The following is a 26,825-nucleotide window of genomic DNA, read 5'->3' on the forward strand; positions in this document are numbered from 1 at the left end:
GTTGTTTACGAAGAATCTCTTGCTTTTTTCATGGGACAGTGGTGGTCGGATGAATGTAACTGTGTCACAGAATCCATGTATAATAAAGACGAATTTTCATATTTGTATCAGGAGGAACATACCGATGACCGTCTTACAAATATACATTTATCAGCATTACCGAGTTCCTGTTAAATTGTCGTTAATTCTGCCACCTTTTTTTCGCTGAATTCAATAAGTTGTCAAAACCAAATTAATTATACAAGCATTAATCCATAAAAAACCAAAACAAAACCGGGCTGAACTTGCGCGCTAATGATCAAGGACACTTCTACAATATAAGGGTTATTCTACAACAAAAAGGCCATTTCAGGGCATGAAACCTACAAAACTGCTTGAAAATAGTTGATTAATTACATAGTTCTGAAATTGACCTTTTTGATTTGGTGTTGGAACAGCAGGAATGAAGTCTGGCATGAAAATGATATCAATTTGTAAATTAATGAATCAGATGTATTCGGACTTTCAAAAGAATTAACCTATGTAGAAGAGAATCAAACTTGTCTCGGGATCATGAAACATCAGTACCTTGACTGAGCTTAAGCGTAAATTTCTGGAAGTTAAGCAGACCAAAATGATTTTTTTTTCGTATTTGCATATAAACAAAAACATATATATCTTTTATCCCGTTTCATTCTTGATACACAAGACACCAAAGAGAAAGCAACGTATTGTATCTTTTTTCGCATCTTTTTTTCTGATAGGAAAACACAAGTCAAAATAGAAGTCCTTCACATTGTTTTGATGTTAAGGGAGCTTGGATTATTTTTCCGTTGATCTTTCTATTTAAGTAACTGGGACAAAAGTGGTGGGCTTTGTGCGACTGTATCATTTCCAGATTCCCATTAGAAAACGCATAACGATGACATTCCTACATCTATCAGCATTACCGAGTTCCTGTTAAATTGTCGTTAATTCTTGCACCTTTTTTCACAGAAAGACGTTGTGTATGTTTACATTTGACAAATCAAATTATCTATACAAGAAACAATACATCAGCCTTAAACCACAAGAAACCAAAATAGAACCGGGTTGGGTGTACTTGCATGCTAAAGACTAAGGTGGAGAACACTTGTATAATAATAATTATTTGTTTCGTTTTCACAGAAAAGATATTTTTGGTTCTAATTTTGTCCAACAAAAATAAAGGCATTGGAACCAAGTTTAGATAACGGCAATCAGAATTTGTCAATAGATTACAAAATGATGTTGGATTGTACATAGATGGCATCTGGTGGGTTGTATCTTTGGTAAATTGCACACGATGTATAATAAATTTTCAGCAAGACTGGTGTCTGAAACAGTCATATAGATGACGAATCCAAAATTGAAATATCCAATTCATTCCGTTCTTGGTTTCAATAATATCATAAAATCCGCATAATGAATTTACAGAATTTATCATTTTATGGTCAGTTCTCCATCTTTTACAAATCATGCTCATTGTGTTGAGTTCATCGACTCAAGCCACGTTCACGTCTGGATTTCACATCAACAACATTCAGTTTAAAGTGACGGACATTACAACCAACAGTTGGTAGTGCCAGTGACCTGTAGCTGGTACTGATGGCTACTAAGTTATGGTAGTCAACAGTTGGTAGTAACGGTAAGTTGTGGTATTGTCATTAACATGTAGCTGTGGCAATCCACTGTTAGTATTTTGTGTATTGACATTTAATTGTGTTAGTCAACAGTTGATAGTGACAGCTAGTTGTGGTAGTCAACACATGGTACTGAAATTGAGCTGTGATAGTCACCTTTTGGAAGTGAGTTAATTGTGATAGTCAACAGTTGATAGTCACAGTTAATTGTGGTAGTCAACAGTTGATACTGACTGTAAGGTGTGGTAGTCAACAGTTGGTAGTGACTAGTGACAGTTAGTTGTGGTAGTCAACAGTTGATGGTGACAGTAAACTGTGGTTGTTGGTAGTGACAGTAAGCTGTGGTAGTCAACAGTAGGTAGTGGCAATAAGCTGTGGTAGTCAACAGTTGGTAGTGACAATAAGTTGTGGTAGTCAACAGTTGGTAGTGGCAATAAGTTGTGGTAGTCAACAGTTGGTAGTGACAATAAGTTGTGGTAGTCAACAGTTGGTAGTGGCAATAAGTTGTAGTAGTCAACAGTTGGTAGTTACAGTTAGTTGTGGTAGTCAACAGTTGGTTGTGGCAATAAGTTGTGGTAGTCAACAGTTGGTAGTGACAATAAGTTGTGGTAGTCAACAGTTGACAGTGACAGTAAGCTGTGGTAGTCAACAGTTGATAGTGACAATAAGTTGTGGTAGTCAACAGTTGGTAGTGGCAATAAGTTGTAGTAATCAACAGTTGGTAGTGACAGTTAGTTGTGGTTGTGAAAAGTTGGTAGTGATAGTAAGCTGTGGTAGTCAACAGTTGGCAGTGACAGTTAGTTCTGAAAGTCATCAGTTGGTAGTGACAGTAAGCTGTGTTAGTCATCAGTTGGTAGTGAAAGTAAAATGTGGTAGTCAACAGTAGGTAGTGACAGTAAGTCGTGGCAGTCAACAGTTAGAAGTGACAGTAAGCTGTGTCAGTCAAGAGTTAGAAGTGACTGTTATCTGTTGTAGTCATCAGTTGGTAGTGACAGTAAGCTGTAGTAGTCAACAGTTGGTAGTGACAATAAGCTGTGGCAGTCAAGAGTTGGTAGTGACAGTAAGCTGTGGTAGCCAACAGCTGGCAATGACAGTAAGCTGTGTTAGTTAACAGTTGGTAATGACAGTAAACTGGGGTAGTTAATAGTTGGTAGTGACAGTTAATTGTGGTTGTCAACAGTTGGAGTGACAGTAGCCTGTGATATTCAACAGTTGGTAGTGACAGTAAGTTGAGGTAGTTAACAGTTGGTAGTTACAGTAAGCTGTGGTAGTCAACAGTTGATAGTGACAGTAAGATGTGGCAGACAACAGTTGGTGGTGACAGTAAGTTGTGGTAGTCAACAGTTGGTGGTGACAGTTTGCTGTGGTAGTCAACAGTTGGTAGTGACAGTAAGCTGTGGTAGTCAACAGAAGATAATGTCACAGTAAGCTGTGGTAGTCAACAGTTGGTAGTGACACAGTAAGTTGTGGTAGTCAACAGTAGGCAGTGACACAGTACACAGCGTAGTCAACAGTTGGTAGTGACAGTAAGCTGAGGTAGTCAACAGTTGGTAGTGACAGTAAGCTGAGGTAGTCAACAGTTGGTATTGACACAGTAAGATTTGGTAGTCAACAGTTGGTATTGACACAGTAAGCTGTGGTAGTCAACAGTAGGCAGTGACACAGTACACAGTGTAGTCAACAGTTGGTAGTGACAGTAAGCTGAGGTAGTCATCAGTTGGTATTGACACAGTAAGATTTGGTAGTCAACAGTTGGTATTGACAGTAAGCTGTGGTATTCAACAGTTGGTAGTGACAATAATTTGTAGTAGTCAAAGATGGTAGTGAAAGTAAGCTGTCATAGTCAACAGTAGTTAGTGAAGATCAGTAACTGTTAGTCAGCAGTTGGTAGTGATGATCAGTTGTGGTAGTCAGCATTTGGAATGACTGTAGGTTGTAGTAGTAAACAGTTGGTAATGACAGTTACTAGTAGTTGTGGTAGTCAACGGTTGGTTGTTACAGTAACCTGTGGTAGTCAATGGTTGTGACAGGACATTTTGGAAGTGAAAAGTTGGCTGTGATGATAGTTAAGAGTTGGTGATGACAGTTCTGGTAGTCAAAGATGGTAGTGAAAGTAAGCTGTGATAGTCAACAATTGGTAGTGATAAAAAGCTTTTGTTGTTAACAGTTGGTTGCAACAATAATATATGATAGTCATATATATATGAACAGTTAGTGACAGATAACTGTGGTTGTCAACAGTTGATAGTGACAGTAAGCTGTAACAGTCAACAGCTGGTAGTGACAATAAGCTGTGGCTGTCAACAGTTGATAGAGACAGTAAACTATGGTAGTCAACAGTTGGTAGTGACAGCTGTGGCTGTCAACATTTGGTAGTGACAGCTGTGGTAGTCAACAGTTGGTAGTGACAGCTGTGGCAGTCAACAGTTGGTAGTGACAATAAGCTGTGGCAGTCAACAGTTGATAGAGACAGTAAGCTATGGTAGTCAACAGTTGGTAGTGACAGCTGTGGTAGTCAACAGTTGGTAGTGACAGCTGTGGAAGTCAACAGTTGGTAGTGACAGTATGCTGTGGTAGTCAACAGTTGGTAGTGACAGTTGTGGTAGTAAAGTTAGTAGTGACAGTAAGCTGTGTTAGTCAACAGTTGATAGTTGTGGTAGTCAACACAGTGACAGCTGTGGTAGTCAACAGTTGGTAGTGACATTTAGCTGTGGTAGTCAACAGTTGGTAGTGACAGCTGTGGAAGTCAACAGTTGGTAGTGACAGTTAGTTGTGGTAGTCAACAGTTAGTAGTGACAGTAAGCTGTGTTAGTCATCAGTTGGTAGTGACAGTTAGTTGTGGTAGTCAACAGTTAGTAGTGACAGTAAGCTGTGTTAGTCATAAGTTGGTCGTGACAGTTAGTTGTGGTAGTCAACAGTTGGCAGTGACAGTTAGCTGTGGTAGTCAACAGTTGGTAGTGACAGTAAGCTGTGGTAGTCAACAGTTGGTTGTGACAGTAAGATGTGGTAGACAACTGTAAGTAATGGAAGCTGTGGCAAATATTGACCTACCGGTATATAAGGCTGTACATAAGCTTATGACCTATCTAACCTGTATATAAGCTATTGATCTATATAAGGCTGGCTTTTCATAATGAACCAAGTAAACAAGTCACAATCTGAGTAAAATATTTTTATTTGCCCCAAATATTTCTTACACGAATTAACCTAACAACATCTCCTTTCTCAAAACAATACAGAAATTGGAATTAAGTACATGGACACTACAGGGTTACAAGAATAAACTTAGCGATACAAAGAAAATCAACAACGCAGATAACAAAGTATAATTGGTTCAAATTTTTCGGTTAAGATTCTGACCACACATTGATTATATGAATTTTTTGTAACATGACATATTCAGTGATATAGTAGATGATAAATCTTTATGTTACACAGTTTCAGGAAAATCTACAGAGCACAGTTTTAAAATTCACAATCCCAAAACTTTTAACAACCTGTTCATGTAATCATTTCTCACTTCTGATTTTGTTGACAGGGAAAACTAGAGTACAAGGGAGAAATGATATACTGCTTTCTCAACACATTTTTTTAACTAAAGGGGAAAAGGCAAACAATATGTCAAAGCATTTGGAATGTTCATAGTATTGGAACTTAATGATATGTTCTGAGAGTTTGGATACAAAAAAATTATTAATATTAGACATTTTAAAAATATTTCATACCAGATCAATGGCATTTCAATGAAATCAATTTAGCACCAAACACATTATTTATGTTAATCACACCAAACCAAAATATTAACCATATGTATTTCTTTATAAAATCCTAAATAAATTGCATTGAATATTCTTTATGTTAGTTTTTACAAATTTACAGTTTAGTTCTGCACTGCAGAAATAAAATTCATACATAACAACCTCATGAAACTCAAATATAATATTATGAGACCCTCAAAAACATTATTACTTAATATAACAATATGGTGCATGAGTGACATTTGAGGATAATTGATACCTTTTTAATGATCTTCACAATTAAAAAAAATATTTTTCCGCAAATCATATACAGTTTTGAAACACAGCTTTTTCTCTCAATTTTTTAATACAATTCTAAGTCATTCGTCAATCTTACTAAAAAAATACATTCAAAAATGTCTTTCCTTTTCTTCACAACAAGTTTTGGAGAATGTGGAAAATGAAATTGAGAGGGTACTGCCATTTACTTCCACAAGAACTAACAACACTCCTGTCGAACTGTTCTAAGAATCAGGTTGGTTTGGTAGATCAGGTAGTTTGCACTGATAAAAACACTCTGGTTCCTAAAACGAAAACAAAATAATTCTTAGATCATTAAATCATATAGAATAGCTCCTGTCTTTGAGTTTGATAAAAATAATCAAAGGGGAAAACAAGTCCTTATTTACAAATACTGTTGTTCACTTTATAAGTGATATAACTGATATTTGTTTAAAACAAATTATTTTTAGTAACATTTATCCTGCAGCCCAATACTGAGATAATGTGGGAGAGAAATGCAAGGTCTTGACTTACTGGTTTGTGTCTCGGAAAAATTCTTTCAACATGTTGCTGAACTTTTTGGAATAGCGAACAAACTCTTTTTTCCTGTCCTCAAGAATCTGAAACATTAAAATGATAAACTTGAAATGAAATGATAATAGACTTTCTTCCATTAAGAGGAATATTAATGGATGAAAAGTTAGCCATTTTAAGATACTGGTATTTTAAAAATAGGTTCAAAGGTTCAAGATAATATTGTTAAATCATAACACTTTACATATAACGATGTAAATAGGATATCATGGGTGGTTTTACTCATCTGATATATGCATAATCAGCGGAACCCCCCTTTCACATATATAACTAGTTTTACTATACTTTCTTCTAAAACATTGTGTCCATAGGTTGGTTAAAAGAATTGAAATTGATTAGAACATCAATACTTCTATTCAGAATTTATATTAATACCCTGTCACAAAATAAAAGGTCCTTAACATGTTTTAATCTACCATTTTTAAAAATAAACCTTGATATTAATTTCACAGAGGTTCTGCATAATAGAGCATTTTTAAGGGACGTTGAATAAGGATATACACATGTAAAAATAGGTTAAAGTTGTTCAATGAAGCTTGAGTGTTACTTCAAGATTGTATCCAATACTGATTTAAAATCTTTGAGCCACAGGTATATGTGTGGAGAGAAATCTATATATTGTACAGTAATTATAAAGTTCAGTCAATGAAAAAATATCTGTTTTCATAAAATTAAATTCTAAATATCTATTATGATAAACTCATTCAAGATGTATAGTTATCTTAGCCAGCAGAAAAAAAACTTTCCTGGCAATACGCAGACATGAATAGAGAATTCACTTACAGAGTATACTAGAAGAAAAGTCAAGAGGCTTCATTTACTCCTTTACAGAGTTAATAGGGCTCATTAAACATGCAGAGTACATGTATTTTTAAACAATGTAAAGCATAAAATGCAATTTTTTATGCAATTGATATACTGACGATTATATGTATCGAAGCTAAATTTACATATTTCAATGCATATATGACTTGATGTAAAACAATTATGATTCAATCTGATTTACTATTACACTTATTCGTGTAAAAAAATTATTTATCATTAATTACTGGAATCCATAAAATACAGATGGCACACACAGTACATCCCTTATCCTTTGACATGTTTCATAATATTTCCCATTTTCATGCACTTTGAAATTTGCTTCCCAAAACCATACGTATATATGAAATGCATAATTATGTTTGTTCTTTTAACAGTGTGAATAGCATAACATTTTCATCAACTTACAAGAAGCAAAATCACAACGTACCACCTGACTTAACCTTTAAAATATTTAATGTATAAAATTATGTATGCCTTGTGAGACCAGATGCCTAAGATCAGAATATATCTGAAAAATTATTTGGGGAACTCTCATCTTTCTCATTATCCCTAGAATACTGTAATATATACTTATGGTGTGTACAGATAAACATCACATTGACTTCTTTATGATGTATCAGTAAAGTAACATTTTATGGACAGAGTTTGATTCAAACTAATATAAAATCTTTATTAATTAATTAAATATTTTCACTAAAATTTTATATACTATTACCTCTATTCATTTTAACTATCATTCAGATTTATATGTATCCAATACTTAACAAACTTTTGAAATTCATTTTGATATGAGGATACACAAGATTTATGCAAAAAAAAAAAAAAGAATTTAGAAATCTCATTTGACATTTGAAGTTTGAACAAAGTTTAAATAATTTTAAACTACAATGGAAAACAATACAGTAAGTTGTATTTGTAAGATTTTTATATCTTTGACTGAAATTTTCAGGAAAAAATTAAAATAGAGATATCAGTACATCAAATTTTGTTGATATCATTTCATTTTTAAAGATTTTATTACAAGTGGAACATTACTTTTGGATTAACTCTCATAACATTTTCCTCAGGCTACTTCACTAACTTAAGATGTGTTGAGTAAAAGTTTTCCGGTTTTAGGATTTACGTTTTTACATGAAAGAAATAATAACAAAGCAGCGTATAGTTCTGATCACATGAAGATATAAATAGTGCTAAGACTGACAGAGGGAGGTGCATCGGATAATGGAAGAGCAACTTACCAGAAGTTTCTGTTGTGAGTACAACAACCAAGTCAGTGGGGGGTAAGATCAATGTTAACAACAGCTTTATCTTATCCATGTTAATCAAGCAGTTTAAATCAAAATAAGTAAATAGAGATGGTGCATTAAATAAATAAATACATCAATCAAGACTAGGATTTTTAAAAAAATGTATTTTTAATAAAAAGATGCCATTCAAATGTTAGCAGTAGTATACGTGTACTGAATAAAACCCCAGAATCACACACAGCTAAGATCCGCCCTGGCCGATCACTCACCTGTTTACTGCCATTGTCTGCGGCAGGAACCTCCGCTATCACTCGGTTCACAGCGTCCAGCAGGCGCTTTATAGCACTGGCTATTTCTCTACAGATTAAAACATTTTAATGACTTTAATAAAGGACTTGTGTTGTATACGCAGTGTTACTTTAAAGTCTCCCAATGATGCAGGTACATCTTCATTTCATAACATGAAGTCCCTTATATTTAACTATTTGAGTAATTCTTTTTCAGTGAAAAGGGAATTTAAAATACTAATGTACATGTATAATGTAAAAGTAGATGTGCAATGAAATATATTTACTGTAAAAATGGTTGCAGAAATTAATTCCTTGAACTGAATTTTAGTTTGTGAAAGTACTAGTAAAAGAATCATGCCAGAATTTCATAGTTTTTTCAAATTGTCAAATACAAGACATTTCAAATCAATCTTTAAATTATATCTCTCTGAAACACACTAATAATGTGTGTGTGATAAGGAATTCTATAAAACCTTCTGATGTCTTATAAAATGTGTCCAACGTGTCCCTGCTTTATTAAACTTAATGAACATTTAAATATGTTTTACAAGTTGTCAATATCTTTACTTGATTGTCTCTAAAAACTGTTTCCTGTCATAAATCTGCTCTGGAATTCTGCTGAGGATCTTCTTTAGAGCCATGGCGCACTTGTTTAGTTCCTGGAATGTGGGCTCTTGTCTGGAAATGCGTAATTCTGAAAAATAAATGATAAAGTATTATACTATAATAGGAATGAGAATTATTAGAATGTTATAAAATCATTTTAGTCACCAAATTACTGTGAATATATTTAATTACCGGTAACATTGCAGCCTAATTCACCTACATGTACAATCCTGAGAACTACATAACATTCTCTCTAACCCACCTTGAAATTCCATAGATCAATCTTACCTTCTCTGCAATAGACCCTTCGCAATAACTGCGATACTGCTCTTTTACAGGGCAAAATGACATAGTTTGGTGAAATATGATTTAAAAGTAAAATTGTTGAATATACGTCATTTAATTATCTATCAACAAAAACTCCACCAAACATTATTTTACCCTGCAGAAGAGCAGCACTGCAGTAACCGTGAAGGGGCTAATAACTATTGTTGCGAAATTGGACCAAACGTACTACTGATTGAATTGGAAGCATACAATATATTATATGATCATTAATTTGAACTTCTATTTAAAGGCGAATATTTGTAAAATTAACCATGAAATATTCAGATATCAATGTAATTAAAAACAATTCTGATAATGTTAAAAGATAAACCAAATTATGTTAAAATTTTTCTTTTTTAATAAAAAGAATTTCAGTTAAAAAATTTTCTTTTGTTGCCGACGTGCTGCCTTCAGTGATGATTTTTCAATATGTTGGCCACTATCATAACAACACTAGTACAATGTAATAATAACCCACCCTCACAATCCTGAGATCCACCTAGCCTTAACAAAGTCTCACAAAGGTCAAACTTGTCGTGAATTTCTGCCTTTTTGAGGACTCCCTTCACATAGTCATACGCAAATCCTGGTAGTGTGTTATCAACCTGAAACAAGCAGGAGTCAAATAAACAGAAGTGTATCATACACTGACCATTCCTACTACAGTAAAACTCGTTTATTTACGAACACGGATATTGCGAATTCACGGATATAGCGAAGTCATCTTGGATCCCCAGCTATATGAATTTAATGAATTTCGTAAAAGGTTATAGCCAATTACGGATATAGCTAAGTAATTTCATGGATCCCAGTGACTTCGATATAACCGAGTTTTGTTGTATATGTATATGTGTGCCACTTTAGTTGTAAATCAAACAGAAACCTAGCTGCTGTAATTTTTTTCTCCTCTATCAATTATCTTTTTTTTTCTCTTTTTCGAAATAATAGTTGGAGATTGAATTTTTTGTATTTAGGAATTGGTATGTATGTATAAAAATAGTGTTTAAATACTTTCGAAATTTTTTTATATTTAATTAATTAAGTATACAGTAGAACAACTTATAAAGAAGTGCCAGGAATGGACAATTTTGGTTTTGTTAAAAAACAAAATTTAACTGTCAAGTTCACAATATACATTCTAAAGGTTAAAGCCAAGGGGAATAAAAATCACTTCTTTGTAAATATTAATTTGTTAATTATAAATATGTTTGATATAAGCATATTTTACAGTAAATGTATCAAGAAAATGTTTACATACTTTAGTAAAAGCTGCTCTCAGTGTTTGTGCTGCAGAAACATCTTTCTTTTCAAGCTATATATAAAAGTATTCAAATTGAAGTTAAAATGGAAATACCCGTAACTATAGAACAGCAAGTACACTTTTACTTTAACTCTTAGACTAGATATCTATACTTGGGAGTGATTCCAATTTGCCGAAAAATATTATAAACACATAAGATTTTTGTGTAAAAAAAGTATCTTTACGGATTTACGATAAAATAACTGCAATAAAACATTCCTCATGTATTCATCAAGACATTATCTACTTTACAAGTAAAACCCCTACCCTCTCCAGTACTGGCCCTAAAACAACATCCACAATCATTTTGGCATAAAGATTCTTATTACTATCCCCCATTGTCATGGTTTGTAGATCTCCAGTTGAATAAAGGTACCAAGAGTCCTTGTGTCACATCTGGGGATAGATCAACTGTAAAACACAAGAAAAATACATTTAAGATTTTAAAAAAAATAATAAACATGATGAACATTGATCAATCTCACAGATCATATAAACAATTTACAAAACATAAGAGGATCATTAATTCATAAATAACATATTGTAGTGGTCCTGGAAATGCTAGGCATGAATTGCCCAGCCACCTCACAAAGTACACAGACCACACACTGGCCAGTGGGTGTAACATATTCAGCTTCCAACTTACTTTTTCTGTTAAGCTGAACAGAAGTGTTTCTCTAAGCTCCGTTATTGTTTACTATTGTTAAGTATATTGTTATTGCAGGCTCTTATAGACCTGATAAATTGTGGATTAAATTGCTTCATCATAATGTTTTTCCATTTCTAATTATATACCATCGTCGCATTTTACAGTACTTATTTAATATAAAGAGAAACACTATATTGGTGCTGTGTGCAGGGTCAATATAACGTTTCTTTAAATCACCTTTTATTAAATTTCAGATTGTTTCATCAAAGAGTTTTTCAATTTCCGCAATCACCACTTTTCATTATTAGTAAAACATAGAGAACCCCTATAAAACATAATATTATGTAACATTGAACAATTTCATAAAATTTTGGATAAATACAAAATAAGATAAATCTCCTCATGAGATTTTTTCTTAATTGACAACTTTTATGAAGAACATGGAAACACCTGGTTTTAAAAGAACATTCTTGACCCATGCAATCCATACACATTAGGTCTAAAGCAAACAGTACTAATAAGAACCATATATCATTGAGCATACATAAAACTGACTTTCAAACAGTTTGCTATTAGCCATGATTTTGAAATATCCCTTTAGTTTAACCCATGCAGATTTTGTTCAACTACCTTAAAGTTTAATCAAACCAGACATATAAAACCAATCTGATCAAACCTAGTACTCGTTGCGTACAACAATTAAGTTGAAAAATTTGAAGAAAACGTCATACTTTTTTTACGAAAACAATGTTGAATAAATTTAAGCTAATCAAATCATCCTCTTTTTATCCAAGTGTAAATTTTAATGACCACACCTACCAAAGTAGTTCTACCTCAACTCTCAAGATCAAAGGAAAGCAGACCCTCCTTGAACACACCTCGTATCTGCTTTCTTTAACAAAGCAAGCGACCAACTTCCATTGGTTAAAGTGAAAGGTTAAACAGTAATACGCAAATGTACGTTTACTTCCATATGCTAACTGGAAAACCCCGAATATTGGGTAAAATAAAATACCTGTCAACAAATATTTAGATCCTCGTTTGTTTTTTAAACCTCCGATTTTAAAAGAGTTCCGAATATGTTTACTGAATTACGCCCCTTTCCTCGCACACAGGACTTCGAGGACGGTTACACTTTTTTCCTCTCAGATTGGAAATTAAGATGTTTCTTCGAAATTATGTCAGTTTCATTTATCTTATAAATAGTTTTTAAATAATCTATAAAATAAAGTACATGTACTATACATGCTATATGGGTTACAATTAATAGTGTATAAGTTAAAAAAAAAAATACGAACCAAAGAATCTTACATTAATCTATTTATTTAGGTACTTTAATCAAGTATTTATTTAGAATAGCAAATTAAAGATCGATCGACTAACCATATATTGACAAAACTTCATAATATAACCTTTTTAGCTCACCTGAGCCGAAGGCTAAAACTTATGTGGAAGCATCCTGGGGTAGTGCAGATTCTAAATTGTTCAAATCATGACCCCCGGGGGTAGGACGGGGCCACAATGGGGAATCAAAGTTTTACATAGAAATATATAGGAAAAATCTTTGAAAATCTTCTTCTCAAGAACCACTGGGCCAGAAAAGCTGAAAATTTTGTGTACATGGAAGCATTCTGGGGAGTACAGATTTCAAAATGTCTAAATTATGATCAGCGGGGTAGGGTGGGGTTGGAATATGTATTAGAAGGGGGAAATCTGGTAAAGAACAAAATGGTCAAAGCTTCTCAGGTGAGCGATGTGGCCCATGGGCCTCTTGTTATTTATTAAAATTCAAAATAATTTAACCTCCTATTCCATTTCCAACCCCCCCCCCCTTTTCCATAGCTCGACTCGACGCACTCTCTAAATGGAAGATGGCATGATTGGGGAGCGACAATCCTTCAAGACTCTTTTAAAAAGATTTTTCCAATGTATTCCTATTTTAAACATTGATACCCCACTGTGGCGCCACCCTACCCCCAGGGTTCATGATTTGAACAAACTCGAATCTACACTACGTTGGGAGGCTTCCACACGAGTTTCAGCTTTCCTGGCCCAGTGGTTCTTGAGAAGAAGATTTTCAAAAGATCAGACGAGCTTTTGATCAGATGAGATAAAAAGCAGGTATAGAGACCTTTTTTGTCGCAGTATCGTCAGATTAGAATAATACGATGTATCCATTAAATGAAAAAAAAGTTGGAAACTTCCTGCATCCATTCCAAGAAATGGAATTTGGATTATCACCTTTGGATATCCTACTTTTTAGCTCACCTGAGCCGAAGGCTTAAGTGAGCTTTTCTGATCAAAATCTGTCCGTCGTCTGTCGTCGTTGTCGTCGTAAACTTTTCACATTTTCATCTTCTTCTCAAGAACCGCTGGGCCAATTTCAACCAAACTTGCTACAAAGCATCCTTGGGTAAATGGGATTCAAGTTTGTTCAAATGAAGGGCCACGCCCTTTTCCAAGGGGAGATAATTATGAATTAGAGAAAAATTAATGGCCGATCAAAGTTTTACATAGGAATATATAGGGAAAAATCTTTAAAAATATTCTTTCAAGAACCACTGGGCCAGGAAAGATGAAACTCATGTGGAATCATCCCCAGGTAGTGTAGATTCAAGTTTGATCAAATCATGACCCCCGGGGGTAGGGTGGGGCCAAATGGCCGATACAAGTTTTATATAGGAATATATAGGGAAACCTTTTAAAATCTTCTTTTTAAGTACTTCAAAGCCATGCTTAGTGATATTTATAGGGAATCATCCTCAGGTAGTGTAGATTCTAGTTTGTTCAAATCATGACCCCCTGAAGGGTTAAAATTCAAGCCCCCTCCCCCAACCCAACCTCAGTAACCTTTCAGTTCTGATCTGATGCGTGCTTTTTCCTGGCCAATTGCTCAGGTGAGCGATGTGGCCCCCGAACCTCTTGTTTTGCTTGAAAAAAATTTTCAGATCCCCCAAACATACAGTTCTATATGATATTTTTCTAACCTTCAAAGCAAAGATCGGATCCACACGAAATATTCTCGTCAATGTCTCATAGGAATTAAAAGTTTGTTTTGATCCATGCGTTAATTTCAAAAGATAAAAACAAATTCAGTAGCAGTTGTAATTTCTAAACAGTTCAACAGAAAGGGGTGTATCTAATATTAGTTCGGATTATTCTAAAGACACAACCAAGATATTTTACCATAATTTTAATATATCATGTTCCTTTAATTTGTCATGTGGTATTTTTTGAAAGATATATTGATACATGTACATGTATATATGGTATTAACGCCACTTCCCTGGAAGATAAGAATTGATGTATTTAAGAGTCAAATGATCACCCCCTCATAGGTACTTAGGTATATCTGCATTCAACTTCGAAAGAGAATGAAATTCTTATGGTTTATAATTATAACATTTCTTAAAGAAAAAGGGAGATTTCAAGAAATATCATATTATGATATAATGCCAATTAAAAAAGACTTCCGACAATTTGTGACAAAAATAGCATGGTTAGAAACTAGAAACGGTTTATTTTGTTACCTTTTTGCGGAGTACTACAAGCACATTTCTCTTCATAAAAAGTTAAATACATTTTGTTTTCAGAAAACCCGAGTAAATTGGGCAACAGATAAAACCTACAAACATAAGACCTCTCTATAAACAAAAGAAGCTAAGGCATGCACACACAAATAATCTGAACAAAACCAAAGGCCAACAGTTACATTCAAGTTTTCGAATTAGAAAAAAATCAGTTTCAAAACTTTTCCGATAAAATATACAAAAAATTCTTTGCAGTGGTTAGAACTTTTGCTCTACAATCGCGGATTTGGAGTTGATCTTTACACCGCGGATTCGTATCCCACGGTGAAACATGGAAACCATTCCTTTGGATGAGACCGTATAAACCTCGTGTCGCAGTATCTGCTGGCATGAAATTTATCCTTCACTGCATAATTTCGTTAGTGTCGAGTAGAGGTTTTTTTGCAGACATCAACCGGTAAGTGGTGGCGTCTTGATATGAGTTAAAATAGCTCCAGAGGAAGTTAAAAAACAAACAAAACGATGTAGGGTAATATTTCTTTATATTTACTTGTAATAAATAATTCAGCACATCGCAGTCAAACAAAGATGTAAAAATGTGCAATTCAAACAAAACAATGTATAAAAACATTCATTTGTACACATTTTCTTACATTTCAACTGGACAAACTGTGATAGAATTGACGTATTTTCATAATTGTCAATATATGTCTGTTTATCACATCATGATTCAAAAGTTATCTACACAAAAGCGCTCTTTATAAACTTTAAAAAATCAAAATTCATAAGAAGGTCACAGATACTTTGAACTCTTTCGTTATCTGCCCGACAACATTGTAGAGGTAAATATTTGTTGTAATATTTGTGGTAAGTTTGTGGTGTCCAGACAGATGAAGGCGTGGCCTGTCGGAAGTTGTCTGATCAGCTGACTCGCCTGATCCTCCAGGGAACCAATAAACACCACATACGCATTTACTTTCTCGTTCTTCTTCAAAATTTCCCCAAACTTTCTGGGAGAAATTCCGTATCTGTCAAAATTGGCGTCGCTAAGAATGATCAGGAAATGTTCGTCTGCTTCTTCTTGTGCCAGTTCGTCTGAAGCATGTTTTGTGGCCATTAGCGTCGTATCACCGCTCATGCAGAACTGGGAGTGCGCGTGCATGGTCTTAAGGACAATGAGGCGCTCTTTGTTATTGGTGGGTACCTTCTCCTTGTCTACCAGGACTACCTTATGATCCTCGCCAGAATGCCCGTAGATATCATACTTAAACTTGTCTTCATACTTTTCCAAAGCTTCCATCATCATCAGAGTGGCTTCCATTTCGCGGTTAAGTCGTCCGTCGTATCCATTAAAGCGGTACATACTTCCCGAGACATCGACCAACAAGCGGATCCTCTTAGGTTTCTCCTGGGGTGTTCCTAACTCAGGGTCTTTTTCACCTCTTCGTTTGTAAATAGATTTCTCGCCTGTAATGCCCTCGATCAGTTTTGAATCATCTAAGTCGCCATATGCTTGGTTTTTCAGCCATTGTCTTTCCTTTCCTTTCGCCTGAAGACTGTCAAGAATAACCCGTAGTGATGATACCTGATTTCTAACATTCTTAGAGAATCCTTCATACACATCAGCGTCGTATTCACTCATGTTTATTTCTCGAAGCCTCTCTTTGAATGCCTTTCGTGCCATATCTCGCGCAGCTTCTCTCACGTGATCTGGCACGGAGTCTTTTTCATGCTGAGGAACCTGGTAAACTTTGTGACCTGCGTCCAATCGATATGGCCCACCAATTCCACCTAGACCTGTTATGAGAAACAAATGCCTGTAACACTTAGCAATCCTAAATATTAAAAAATCATGCATTACCGGTATACTTTTTCACATAATTACCTGCGGTATTACTACCACCAGTACCACCTGCCCACGTGTTTCCACCATGATGAGGTGCATTTTTAGGGTCAATTTTCCCGTGCTTTGGACCGTCTGCTTTCCGACCACTTTCTCGCTCTTTGGTTATCTGAGAATTGAAGTTCATATACAATATCGCATTAACATAAGTTTACAGAAACCTAAATTATACTCAGAGTTAACTAAATTACTCAGCAGTTTAATACCTGAAGCTGTTTTCCATCGTCAAATCCCATCATGTTCTTCCATTCCCTCAACGACCGCTCCAGATTTACCAGCGCCGTCTCCCAAGTTCGGATGCATCCACCAACATCCACCGTTACCAAGCCGTCCTCGCTCATAGGCGCAACAAATAACTTCGAGTCAGCAATGGGGGACATCCAAGACAGGTATGGTGACTGGCGGGTGGCAGGGGGGACTGGAATATAACGTAAGACGTGGTGCACTGGGTCTATCACCTCCAGATACCCGCTCACATCTCGAGATCTCTCCGAGCTGGACAGGGCAGACTCAGGAACTTTCCATGTAGGCAGGCCTTCCACGATTTGACCAGATTCCGGAAGACAGACGATATGAGAACGTTTTGTTGGATTCACTTCTGGCTTGGCAGTAGATGACCCAAAAAGACCAAAAGCAGGCGTGCTAATTATTTCCTTAGCTTGTGATTTAGATTCTGGTAATGGCTCTCTTGGAGAACTATAAACATCAACAGCTGCCGAGTCTGGAAATCCCTGCATAATGGAAACGTATGAATCCCGTAACACACACGTTCTGTTTGGTCCCGTGTCATCATTCTTTAGAGCAAGCTTTAAATGGGCATCATTGAGTGGTACAGACGACAATTCTCTAACTACTGCACTATCACCACTTTCGTTAATAGGATACAGAGAAAATGAGTTATCTTCTGCCATTTTGACCAAAAACTTCTCGTCCTTATCACTGCTTAGTAACCATTGATCTGCGCCAGCCTGATGCGCCCTGCTGATTACAAGAGGGACGTCTACAGAGTGAGCGTACTTTCCTGTTACAGCCACAATATTGTCTCCCCCCTCCTTGTAAAACAAGATAGTTCCTTTTGCATCTGGAAGGGTGCTAGGGCACATCCGGTAGGGGTTGGGTGTCTGCACTGTTGCAGGAAATCTTCTTTTTTCAATAGGCATCTCCGGAAGGGCATGTGAGGATAGCCTACACACTTCACCCGTATTAAAGTTGACAACAAGGATAGAGTTAGTGACTTCCTCGTGAAGAAACACATTGGAATCGAGAGGTTCTGCCAAAGGGGCGATTCTGACTCGTGGACGGTAGGACCCTGTTGTTGATGGGAACATGTCGTAGAGATCAATAACGGTGCAGGTGGACAACTTTGGGTTCACTGAAAATAATCCGATAGGGTTAGCTGTTACAATATGGACGATGTCAAATTTACCTGCCGTTTGATTGGTGGCCTTAGTGACAGAAACGTCACTGATTACATTGGTCTCATGCATTGGGATTGTCCAGTACGATTCCTGCTCGGTAAAAAGCGACGCGCGGGCAGTATTTTTGTCCAAAGCAAGAGACTGTGGAAATACTTCTACCGGGCCTTTAATGGTAATTTCGCTCGTCTCAACAGGCAAACTCATCATCGCCGTCCGCCGTTTTGCCTCCGGTCTTTGAATTGTCCAGGTTCCCACCTTAGTAAATGGAGGAAGAGGAAATTTTTTGGCAAGATTGACTTCTGCTCGGGATATTCCATATGGTACACCATGTTTATGCATGGTTTTAATTATCGTTTCTTGCAATTCCTTACTATATGCGTCAAAGTCAAACACGTTTTTAACTACTGTTCTGAGGCCATCATTTGGGTACTTCTCCATGTGTCTAACAATGTTAACAACCTCTCTGGTTGAATACGGGTAAGAAATCAAACCTTGGTCTGCCATGTTTCGAAGTTCCCCAAAGGCATTCACTAATTTCTCCAATGTAGCCTTGGATACATTAGGGCCGTACTGTTGCAACATCGACATTTCCGATTCCATATCAGGGTTAAGAATCGCATGACAACTAAAGATGTCTCCCATAGCTCCGAAGAAATCATTTCCAAGAAAAGGGAACCCAGGCCTATTTGCTAGGACAATCATCCGAAAATCTGGATGTCCTACGATTGTGTTGTCTAATGATACATGTCCAGATTTGTGCGATACAATTCTTCTCCCGTCTGCTAAATGCATTTCACCGGATTCAATGAGTGTTTTCAGTATGCAGGTTACATGGGTAGGTGCTTTATCTGCCTCGTCTACTACAAGTACATGACCCATTTTGACTGCCCGCACAAGAGGCGAATCTTCAAACACAATAATGCCGTCCTTAACTGTAGGTTGTAAGGTCAGAGTCTGGACCGTTGTATCTCGGTGAAGCTGGATATACTCTCGAGGTCTGTTCATCAAGTGAAGGAAACGATCAACTATCTTGTTCTTACCGACTCCCTGATTACCGACTAACAACAGGTGCTCACCCAGTACAAAATCCTTCAACATATCCTCCATGACAGCTAAATGCTGTGGATTTTCGTAGAAGAGCACATCAGGGACCTTGGTTTTGTTTTCTGGGTTAAACACTGGTACTGATGTATCGCCTATAGTTAAAGTCCCATCTTTCACTGAACACGTGATGAGACGATCGGGATTGTTGTTTGTGTCGACTTCCTGTTTCGGTATTTCCTTGATGTCGGCAGCTTCCATGGTCTGTTCTAGGCTATCGCGAGGTAACCTGGGAAGAAAACTTGACATACAAGCTTTCTGAATTATGCCATGTAGATCTTTGGATGGAAAATTAGCTAAACGTCTGGCAATCCTTATCAATTGACGCGTGGAAAGCGAAGCAGAAATCGACACTAAAGCTGGATCGGTAGATTTTCGGAGATAGTGCACAAAATTTAAAAGTTTTCCTAAATCAGGGCACTTAAGGACGACTTTTGTCACAACATCCTTTTCTTCCGTTAAGGACAATGGTCTCAGATGATGAAAGAGGAACATGGTCAACATTTCCGGTGTCATCCACTGCTGAGAAGCACTCCCAGGAACAGGAGGTTCGGACAAGGCAACGATTCGGAAAGAAGGGTGAATGGGATAAACCTGGCGATCTTTCATATCCTGGTCAGTTAATTCATTATCAGTTTTAATTTGTTCATAGCGATCGTTTCTCAATAGCCGAGTTCCATCAAATAGCTGGAGCTCCCTGTCGTGAATGAGTCGGTGGAGAACTGCAAAAGACCCTTGGTTTATACGATGAAGACCGTCAAGTACCGCCAGACGACCGTTTAAGGCCGCTTCTACCAGCGGAGACATCATCCAAGTGGTGTCACCATTTGGTTCTGTGATTCGTTTCTGAAGAAGATCTCGTGACGTCATATCCTGATATAACATTATTGGCTCCAATTCGTACCCTAAAAGCTGAGCAAACCTTTCTACCAAAATACTTTTTCCACAACCACGAGAACCAATAATACAGAAATCTTGAGCAGCATGCGCTTCAATTAACTCAACCAGAACAGAGTTATGATATGGGGTAGGAATAAACGATTCACTGTTACCATTAGTTTCTAAACACCCTCTTATAACATCAATACGCAAAGTGTTAGTTTCCACAGATACAAGATTATCGTTCTTGTTTTCAACTGATGTAATTTGACCTTTATTAACATACTTATCTTTGTGTTTCAAACTGAATTTTGTAAGGAGATTTTTCACTGAGGCAATCCCTTCTTTGTTTAGAATAACTGTAAATGGATAGAGTTTGTCTATAACTTCTGTGACATCTAAGTTGGAGTTTGCCTTTAACATTTTTACTGCACCTGATATGTTTGAGATAGGGAAATCTGGCAAGCCCAATGCTGAAGATTCCTGGGAATTTACAGCAGCCCCAAATGACAAAATCTGTGAGATTTTTTCTGTTGGGATTCCTGAAAACTCCTCTTGTAGACATTCTAGTTGCTCTGTAAAAGGCAAAGCATTAATATCACGAGCCTGAAACCTGGATCGCAAAGGAGGATCTAGTGCATTTCCACGATAACGCGGAACAGGGTGACCAAGGGCAATAACTCTGAAATTTTCATCAACCCGGACTAGCTTCAATGCATCTAACTCTTCTTTAGAATGATCAGTCAACAATTTATCATATCTCTCAGCAGACATTAAAAACCTTCCATCGTCCAACTGCATTTCTCGGTTTTCCAAAAGATTATTTAATATAGGTAAGACATTTCTCTCAGCCTTTTCAATGCCTTCCAGCACCAGTACTCTCCCTTGAATGGCGGCTTTAACAGCTGGTTGGTCATGGTAGTAAGCAGTACCTGACACAATCTCTCGCCGCTGTTTGATGTCGGTTTCTGTTGTGTCTCTTGACAGAGAGACATACTCCACTTCCCGTCTGGTCAGTTCCAAGTACATCATGGCCACCTGTCTTCTCAAAGGTCCAGGTCCACCTGTAAGGATATTTCAAGATTCAAAACATTTCAAATGAGCAAAAGAGAGAGGGAGTATAGATAGATTGATAAAATAATGAAATCAACAACTTTACAAATGATAACTTAATAGCTGTGTCTTAAGACAACTGCAGGAATAAAGACAATTTTACATTCATGTATTAGATAAGATGCCTACCAATCAGAAATACATCCTGTTTAAGGCCATCCTTCTGCATGATCCATTTTAAATGGTGCAAGACTGCCTGTGGTGGCTTCTCTTGTAGATGCCGCACCGGAACCACTTCCACATTTGCTGGCTGTCTGGTTGCTATGGATATATCCCCGATAGATACCCGCTCTGCACCACCTTCAGTCTGACTGGAACACCGGCGAATGGTGAGAAGACTGTCTTTCTTCTGCGGGCCATCTCTCAGAATATTCCTTAGGACCTGTATATTTAAATAAGAATTAATTAAATGTTTATGTTGGTCAAAAGCTCTACAGAGCTTATGTTACTTTGTTTTAAAAATCCGACTTGAAAAAAATTTTCTGATTCTGAAGTAAAGTCATTACATGTATAAGCATTTCACATTTTCAAGCATCATTACAAACAATTTCGTCTAAATTCACCAAATTTTCTCAAAAATAAGCAGATCACTTGTTTGAGTAAAACAGTGCCTCTAATTTAGAAAATTTCTACTCAGTCAATAGTTCTTTTTTTTCTTAGATTATAACATTTCATGTGTATATTGTGCTTCATAGATACTATATTTCTATTACCATAATCAATTTCAGGGTTTAGTTAATAATAGGATTGTTTTAGAAAGACACAAATTTTTTACACGCAAATTTACTACTTCATCAAAATGATTCTTTTATGTACATAGTTTGGAAATATTTTAGTCATTTTGACAAATTATAAATCCATTGTATAACTTGTATTGTCAAATCTGAAATGCATTTGAAAAGGACAGTTATCACAAGTTGTCAGCTAGTGCACTGCATGAAATGGAAATATAATGAGACAAATTTTACATCAACAACTCAATGACTTGTGTAAATTACTATTTTCCATTATATATTATCAATAATGGTGACAAGTGTGAAAATGTGGTCACCAAAGTCCTATTCAGCACTGTGTGGTGGCTATTGGTGATGTCCAAGGTACATTGGTGCCATTTGTAAACAAGTCGGTAAAATTGACAAATTTTTAAGAATTTGGAAAAAGAAAATGTTCCAAATTACTTTACCACAAGACTTTAGACTTTTCCTTTTAAAAAGTGTTAAATCTGAAAACTTTAGGAATACAAGTAGTTGACTTCAAGTTGTCTTCACTTTAAATACACTTTCAATTAGTCGTATGTCAAGCTGTCTTCCAAGATGCAAATGATGTGCAATTTTAAACACTTTAAAAATTTGAATTCTTCTAATGCCTTTCAATTCACTTGAGTATACTGTCAATATGGTTTGGAATATAAAAATACAATTAATGCTATTTCAAACTGAAGAAAAAATTACACAAACTGAAGAATCTGTCACAACTAGAGGAGTTTGCTAAGCCAACCTGATTTTGAAAAATTGTATTATTTAATTTTTAAAATGGAAAAAAAATTAGTTTATTCACTTAGTTAAAAACATGCATTTTATCAGCAAAAGAATGCTTGCAAGAATACATGTATTACTGAGCAGCACCGTAACTATGCAGTTTTCTGTTGACTTGTTAGTACCTGACTACATGTACTGTACATGTATATGACCTTGTGACTTTACTTGTAGATGCATTGGACTACCCTGATCTCTCTGTTGATTACCTGTGTATTGTGTGCGTTCAAGTGGAAAGTGGAAAGTGATTTCCTGTTACTTAGTTGATGTATATTTCACAGTTGTACAGAACAATGGGTTTGTATGTATTAGAGTTGTATCAATGCAACAAAATGATAAAATGACACTTAAAAAAAAATCGATGAGCGGGGTGGGGGTGGGGGGGGGGTTTCCCCCAAACCCCCCTGAATCCGCCACTGTATTGAGGATGTTTGATCCTCAAGTGAACAAGAACCAACAGATTGAAAGCTAGACTGCTACAGTAAAAACACAACTGTCAAAATTACAAGAATTGAAGACATTGAAAAAAAAATTATAGGATTGACAAATGTACAAAATGTGTGAAAACAAAGTGGATTTTAAATATGCGATGTATAGGTATTAACCTAACAATCAAACTGGAGATTCTGTGGCGAATTGTGTAACTTCATACAGTTCGAAATGCCTCTAAGATTCTTTCAACTGTTGCACGTAAAACAACTCATTTTTAAAGCCTCACCTGTAAGCGGGAGTTGGAGCGATTGACGCTCATCCGTCTGAGCCAGGACATAGATCTGGAGGATCTATTTTTATCTCATTCTGAAGTCACAAACTGGGACGACAACGGTTTACAGTTCAAAGTCCTTCGCCTCTCATGGACGCAGACATATTGGATTTGTTGATGCTGGTTTCCCGAACCCGATTATTAAAGAACCCATAATATTATACTTTTGAATTATGGTAGTAGATTTTTGCAATTTTGTTTTGTATTGCTTTGTTTGGTTGGGTTTTTTTTTACAGATCACATGTTTGTTCAAACAACTCACAGACATAAGACCCTTTTAATGACGTTTAACCTTAATCTGCCCTTAGAAGTAAGATAGAAAAATTAGTTATTTATAAATAATTACACAATTTGTAATACATTAAAATATCCTTTGCATAAGTAAATTCATTTTCCTCCATTTATTTTCCTTATATGAAAAAAAAACAACAATAATTTCTGCTCACGAATTGCCATTTTTCCTGTGGAAATAAGGCTGGCACCAGAGAATGGTATCTCAGTGCGAAATAGAATCGGCGCGAAACATCCTGGATTCCAGAGAATGTCTCTAGCTGGCACCTTTATAAGATATATTTTTCTCCGAATCCAAATTGTTTTTAATAGTGTTTAGAGCTTCCTTAGAGAGACGAATGCGCATCTTGAACTTGAACGGTACAACTTGTAGAGCCATAATCATAATGCAGGATAGAAATGCTATATATATAAAACAAAGTTGTTTTTTTTATTTCATATATAGCAACCCGTCTTTAACTGATCATAATTCAATTATATTCCATGGGAAATAATCATAAGTTTAATTTGTTGTATTGTGTTGTATTCCTAGCTGTCCCTATATGCAATCGATTAAAAAAAAAGAATTTGTCAAAAGACATGATAATAATGTCCGACATTATATGGTATGCTTGTCTAAAGTATCTTATTTAGTCTCCGTAAACAGCATCAAAACTCTGCTCGCAGAGTGGAAAAGTCGAATTCAACCATGAAACGGATTTACATTTTTTTTTTTTATTCCTTAAAATGTATAAGTTGATCAACTTTCCCTTCGAAAATGCGTATTAGGTATTATCATTTCCTGGAAATTAACTTTAAGATGATTATGAAGAATTACCGTGGGTAAATAAATGTATACATTACTTTGAGAATTCAGGGTAATTTTATTATTTTTTTTCTATCACACAATGTCTAGTTTTAAGGAGCTGAGGATTGGACTTCTTTTAAAAATCAGTTTCTAAATATATCCTGTAATGCTTGTAAGCCGGGAGAAAGCAAAATGGCGTTCGAGGTGTGCGGACTCGATGAGAGCAGAACTTTGCGATGTAAAGGACTTACTAGTAGCAGTTGTCCCGGATATAAATATGTGACAAGCCTGTAAGTATTGATCAATAATATTAGTGGTAGTTAAAGAAAAAAAAAATCATCGGAATGGCTGTTTTGAAGATAAATATGCATACACAGACCACAGCACAGGTGAGTTGTCTTCACCTTTATCATGTTTATTACGGTCCTCGTTAACAGGTCAGCTGCAGTGGCGTAGCATCGTTTTTGAAAGTGGGGGGGGGGGGGCAGCCAGAGAAAAATTTCCTATAGTATAAGTAATTCAATTAACATTTCCTATAGTATAAGTAAGGTTGGGAAAAAAAGTGGGGGACCAGGCCCCCCCCCCCCCCCCCCTGTTGCTACGCCCCTGAACTGTGTGAACGCAAAATGCAAGAGTAGACAAAAGGTATACCCAAAATACAGAATGTACCTTTCCAAAAAAAAAAAAATCTGAACTTGAACTGTTGAATATACCGGTATTTTTTTCCCATTTGAGCAATTGGTCCAGTCCGTCTGTTTGTGTCCAGAGTGACTTTATTTGGGTCAGATCAACTGCTTAATATTACAATTGTATTTATAATTTCATTAAAAGATAATAAAAACCAACAACTCTCGGACATTTTTTTTAATTCTACAATATCTAAGGAATATTGATTCATGACTTAAAAGTTCTTAGGGATCAAACTCGCAAGTTATGTTCTAATTCGTTTCACTCAAACGAACATAAATTATTTACAATCAAAACAAGAACACTTGTCTATATAGGAATGGAAGCGCTTGCTTGCCAGTATTTATTAGACGTATACATTTACAAAACTCAAGTCTTCAATGGTACCGATTATCTACCTTCCTTCTACAATATATCAAAAATATAACTATTAAATCACACATAATAGTACAAAATGCATTTTAACACAATGCTTTTATATGTTCTCACTTCACTGATTAAAAATGTAATATAATGCATGTATGAACACAATTATGCTTCCCTCGCCGCCCAGGAAAAACCATAGATAAAAAACAACATCGATTTATGTTGAAAAAACTATGGAAACCTGTAAGGCCTAGAAAAAAATATGTTTCCGCTTTCAGGCTGAAAAAATATAGGGTAGATAGGTAGGCAATTTTTTTTTGAAAATTTTTTTTTTGTTTCTTTAATCAAAACGTGTATAGAAGTAACATTAATGACAAAAGAAATGGTGTTTTCAAGCATTACTGTGACTTAACTTATAATAGAAAGGTGACCCAAACTTCTTTCTGTCTTGAAAAGCTTGCAAAGTTGGAGGCTATAATTCCCTTTTTGAAATCTTGCACATCATGGGACACAAGCATTAAAAAAATATTTAGGGTCGGCACTATAAATTAGGGTCGGTCGGGAAAGCGGAAACAAACATATTTTTTTCTAGGCCTAAGTCCGCAGCAATTGCGAGGTAAACAAAATGAATGGCGGACTCATTCTCACAAACTTACGTAAGTGTCATATATTATAATGTACAATTAATCGACTAGTTTAAGTAAAACCTATGCAAAATTAATGTAAGTTAGAACTATCTGTAAACACATTTTGACTATATGTAGCTAATATGTACCATTACACAACAATCTTACATTTATATCAAATTTTACATAAAATTATCTAGAGAGACTAAGCAAATTGTTTCCCATCTTTGACAATTAATCTGTTGTGTACAAAACTTTTAATTTTCTTGTAATGAAAACAATTACTTTCTTTATTAAACAAAATACAAGTAAAGGGGTGAAGTAAGTAA

The 26,825-nt window shown here is 35.8% G+C and overlaps 2 protein-coding genes across 6 annotated transcripts; both read right to left on the minus strand.

The window, feature by feature from the left end:
* Positions 1-4,797: 4,797 nt before the first annotated feature.
* Positions 4,798-12,614, minus strand: LOC134250406 (programmed cell death protein 10-like). Of its 5 annotated transcripts, none has more exons than XM_062732760.1 (8): positions 12,513-12,614; positions 11,116-11,259; positions 10,807-10,860; positions 10,027-10,153; positions 9,183-9,309; positions 8,595-8,682; positions 6,194-6,279; positions 4,798-5,961 (listed from the first exon to the last, which is right to left on the minus strand). In XM_062732760.1, exons 2-8 carry the CDS (start codon positions 11,191-11,193, stop codon positions 5,877-5,879), a joined length of 645 nt encoding a protein of 214 aa, XP_062588744.1. In that variant the 5' UTR covers positions 11,194-11,259; positions 12,513-12,614; the 3' UTR covers positions 4,798-5,876. The 5 variants fall into 5 exon arrangements, with proteins under 5 accessions (XP_062588744.1, XP_062588743.1, XP_062588745.1 ...); XM_062732759.1 differs by lacking the exon at positions 12,513-12,614 and adding an exon at positions 12,308-12,420; XM_062732761.1 differs by lacking the exon at positions 12,513-12,614 and adding an exon at positions 12,317-12,402.
* A 2,950-nt stretch (positions 12,615-15,564) lies between these two features.
* On the minus strand, positions 15,565-23,848 carry LOC134250407 (von Willebrand factor A domain-containing protein 8-like). Its single transcript, XM_062732764.1, has 5 exons — positions 23,695-23,848; positions 21,571-21,823; positions 17,137-21,392; positions 16,913-17,039; positions 15,565-16,824 (listed from the first exon to the last, which is right to left on the minus strand). The coding sequence occupies exons 1-5, from the start codon at positions 23,743-23,745 to the stop codon at positions 15,845-15,847; spliced, it is 5,667 nt and encodes a 1,888-aa protein (XP_062588748.1). The 5' UTR covers positions 23,746-23,848; the 3' UTR covers positions 15,565-15,844.
* Positions 23,849-26,825: the final 2,977 nt, after the last annotated feature.

The sequence above is a fragment of the Saccostrea cucullata genome, unplaced genomic scaffold (assembly GCF_032062105.1).
Source record: "Saccostrea cucullata isolate Sc308-1 unplaced genomic scaffold, CSIRO_AGI_Scuc_v1 ctg102, whole genome shotgun sequence".
In the NCBI taxonomy this organism is placed as follows: Eukaryota; Metazoa; Mollusca; class Bivalvia; order Ostreida; family Ostreidae; genus Saccostrea; species Saccostrea cuccullata.

Coding starts and splice junctions, on each gene's coding strand:
- LOC134250406 (XM_062732760.1), bottom strand. CDS start 11,193: ATGACAATGGGGGATAGTAATAAGAATCTTTATGCCAAAATGATTGTG. Junction 10,861..11,115: donor TAGGGCCAGTACTGGAGAGG/GTAGGGGTTTTA, acceptor TTTTATATATAG/CTTGAAAAGAAAGATGTTTC. Junction 5,962..6,193: donor TTTTTCCGAGACACAAACCA/GTAAGTCAAGAC, acceptor TTTTCGTTTTAG/GAACCAGAGTGTTTTTATCA.
- LOC134250407 (XM_062732764.1), bottom strand. CDS start 23,745: ATGTCCTGGCTCAGACGGATGAGCGTCAATCGCTCCAACTCCCGCTTA. Junction 21,824..23,694: donor GCTCCAACTCCCGCTTACAG/GTGAGGCTTTAA, acceptor TTAAATATACAG/GTCCTAAGGAATATTCTGAG. Junction 16,825..16,912: donor TGGTGGTAGTAATACCGCAG/GTAATTATGTGA, acceptor TTCTCATAACAG/GTCTAGGTGGAATTGGTGGG.